The 3,120-nt window shown below is 44.0% G+C and overlaps 1 protein-coding gene across 1 annotated transcript; it reads left to right on the forward strand.

The window, feature by feature from the left end:
- Positions 1-474: 474 nt before the first annotated feature.
- LOC309968644 (large ribosomal subunit protein eL6-like) lies at positions 475-1,218 on the forward strand (the record flags this gene model as incomplete). The annotated part of the gene is made up of 1 exon (XM_082849949.1): positions 475-1,218. One exon carries the CDS (start codon positions 475-477, stop codon positions 1,180-1,182), a length of 708 nt encoding a protein of 235 aa, XP_082706075.1. The 3' UTR covers positions 1,183-1,218.
- Positions 1,219-3,120: the final 1,902 nt, after the last annotated feature.

Raw genomic sequence — 3,120 nt, forward strand, 5'->3', positions numbered from 1 at the left:
AAAAGAAAGGGAAATAAACAACATGTTGATTTTAATAGGAAAGAGAAAAAAAAGATGTAGACTTTTAAAACCTTCCTAATAGTTTTTTCAAAACGCCTAACAGCTAACAAGTTAAACAACATGGTGGGGGGAGTGGGGAGCAAAGAATAAATGAACTTCACTTAAATGCTTCTTCCCTGATGTAATTTTCTTCTAAGAAAGAGATTTACGTTCAGACACAGGTAGATAAGAACAGTAGCTAAGTGTAAGTTATATTCTTAGAACTTTAGATTTACTACCTCTAAAAGGGAATAATAAGAAGATTAGCTCAAGATGGCAGAGTAGAAAGAAGTGAGCTCACCCCTTCTTACAAAAACACCAAAATCACAACTAACTGCTGAACAACCATTGACAAAAAAATACTGGAACCTACCAAAAAAAGATAACCTACATCCAAAGACAAAGAAGAAGCCACGCTCTTTCCCATCTTGCAAGATGGCAGGTGCAAAGGCTGAGAAGCCAGATACTAAGGAGAAAAAACCTGAAGCCAAGAAGGCTGATGCTGGTGGCAAGGTTAAAAAGGTGAAGCAGGTTAAGAAGGGGAAGCCCCACTGCAGCCGAAACCCTGTCCTGGTCAGAGGAATTGGCAGATATTCCCGATTGGCTATGTATTCCAGAAAGGCCTTGTACAAGAGGAAGTATTCAGCAGCTAAATCCAAGGTTGAAAAGAAAAAGAAGGTGAAGGTTCTTGCTACTGTCACAAAACCAGTTGGTGGTGACAAGAATGGTGGTACCCAGGTGGTTAAACTTCGCAAAATGCCTAGGTATTATCCTACTGAAGATGTGCCTCGAAAGCTGTTGAGTCACGGCAAAAAACCCTTCAGTAAGCATGTGAGAAAACTGCGTGCTAGCATCACTCCTGGAACCATTCTGATTATCCTCACTGGGCGCCACAGAGGCAAGAGGGTCATTTTCCTGAAGCAGCTGAGCAGTGGCTTGCTACTTGTGACTGGGCCTCTGTCCCTCAATCGAGTTCCTCTGCGGAGAACACACCAGAAATTTGTCATTGCCACTTCCACCAAAATTGATATCAGTGGTGTGAAAATCCCAGAACATCTCACTGATGCTTACTTCAAGAAGAAGAAACTGCGTAAGCCCAGGCACCAGGAAGGTGAGATCTTCGACACAGAGAGAGAGAAATAGGAGATTACAGAGCAGCGGAAGGTTGATCAGAAAGCTGTGGACTCACAAATTCTGCGAAGAATCAAAGAATCAAAGAATCAAAGAATCAAACGGAATTTATCCTCACAAAGTAGTGTTCTAAACTTCTTACAAAGAACCTAATTAAATAATTGGGTCCATTTCCAAAAAAAAAAAAAAAAAGAAGAAGAAGCCACAATGAGATGGCAGGAGGGGCACAACTGCAATAAAATCAAATCCCTTACCAGCCAGGTGGGCAACCCACAAACTGGAAAACAATTATACCACAGAAGTTATTCCACAGGAGTGAAAGCTCTGAGCCCCTCAGCAGGCTTCCCAACCTGGGGGAGGAAGAGTCTCCAGAGAATCTGGCTTTGAAGGCCAGGGGGGTTTGATCACAGGACATCCACGGGACTGGGAGAAACAGAAACTCCACTCTTGGATGATGCACACAAAGTCTCATGTACACGAGGATCCACAGGACAAAAGAAGTGAGCCCATAAGAAACTGGGCCAGAACTACCTGCTAGTATTGGAGGGTCTACTGCAGAGGTGGGGGGTGGCCATGACACAGTGTGGGGACAAAGACACTGGCAGCAGCAGTTCTGGGAAGTACTCATTGGTGTGAGCCCTCCCAGAGGCCCCCCCCATCAACCCCACCCTACAGCCTGTAGGCTCCAGTGCTGGGTCACATCAGGCCAAAAAACAGACAGGGTGAGAATACAGTCCCACGCATCAGCAGACAAGTGGATTAAAGTTTTACTGAGCATGGTCCTGACCACCAGAGGGACAAGACCCAGCTCCAGCCACCACCAGTCCCTCCCCTCAGGAAACTTGCACAAGCCTCTTAGAGAGCCTCATAGACCAGAGGTAGACAGCAGAAACAAGAAGGACAATCCTGTAGCCTTCAGAAAGAAAACCACAATCACAGAAAGTTAGACAAAATGAAATGGCAGAGGAATATGTCCCAGATGAAGGAACAAGGTAAAACCCCAGAAAAACAACTAAGTGAAGTGGAAATAGGCAACCTTCAAGAAAAAGAATTCAGAATAATGATAGTGAAGATGATCCAGGATCTTGGGAAAAGAATGGAGGCAAGGATTGAGAAGATGCAAGAAATGTTTAACAAAGACGTAGAAGAACTAAAGAACAAACAGAGATGAACAATAAAATAACTGAAATGAAAAATACACTAAAAGGAATCAAGAGCAGAATAACTGGGCTTCTCTGGTGGTGCAGTGGTTAAGAATCCGCCTGCCAAGGCAGGGGACACGGGTTCGAGCCCTGGTCCGGGAAGATCTCACATGCCGCGGAGCAACTAAGCCTGTGCACCACAACTACTGAGCCTGCGCTCTAGAGCTCATGGGTCACAACTACTGAGCCCGTGTGCCACAACTACTGAGCCTGCGTGCCTAGAGCCCATGCTCTGCAACAAGAGAAGCCACCGCCATGAGAAGCCCACGCACTGCAACGAAGAGTAGCCCCTACTCCCTGCAACTAGAGAAAGCCCACACACAGCAATGAAGACCCAATGCAGCCAAAAATAAAACAAAAAATAAATAAATTTTTTAAAAAACAAAAAAACAGCAAATGATTTAAAAAAAAAAAAAAGAGCAGAATAACTGAGACAGAAGAACAGATAAGTGACCTGGAAGACAGAATGGTAGAAATCACTGCCATGGAACAGAATAAAGAAAAAAGAAAGAAAAAAAGTGAAGACAGTCTAAGAGACCTGTGGGACAACATTAAACACACCAACATTCATATTATAGGGGTTCCAGAAGGATAAGAGAGAAAAAGGACCTCAGAAAATATTTGAAGAGATAACAGCTGTAAACTGCCTTAACATGAGAAAGGCAACAGTCACCCAAGTCCAGGAAGCACAGACAGTCCCAGGCAGGATAAACCCAAGGAGGAATATGGCTGAGACACATAGTAATCA

This window comes from Leucopleurus acutus, assembly GCF_964270905.1.
Source record: "Leucopleurus acutus genome assembly, chromosome: 11".
NCBI classification, from domain to species: domain Eukaryota; kingdom Metazoa; phylum Chordata; class Mammalia; order Artiodactyla; family Delphinidae; genus Leucopleurus; species Leucopleurus acutus.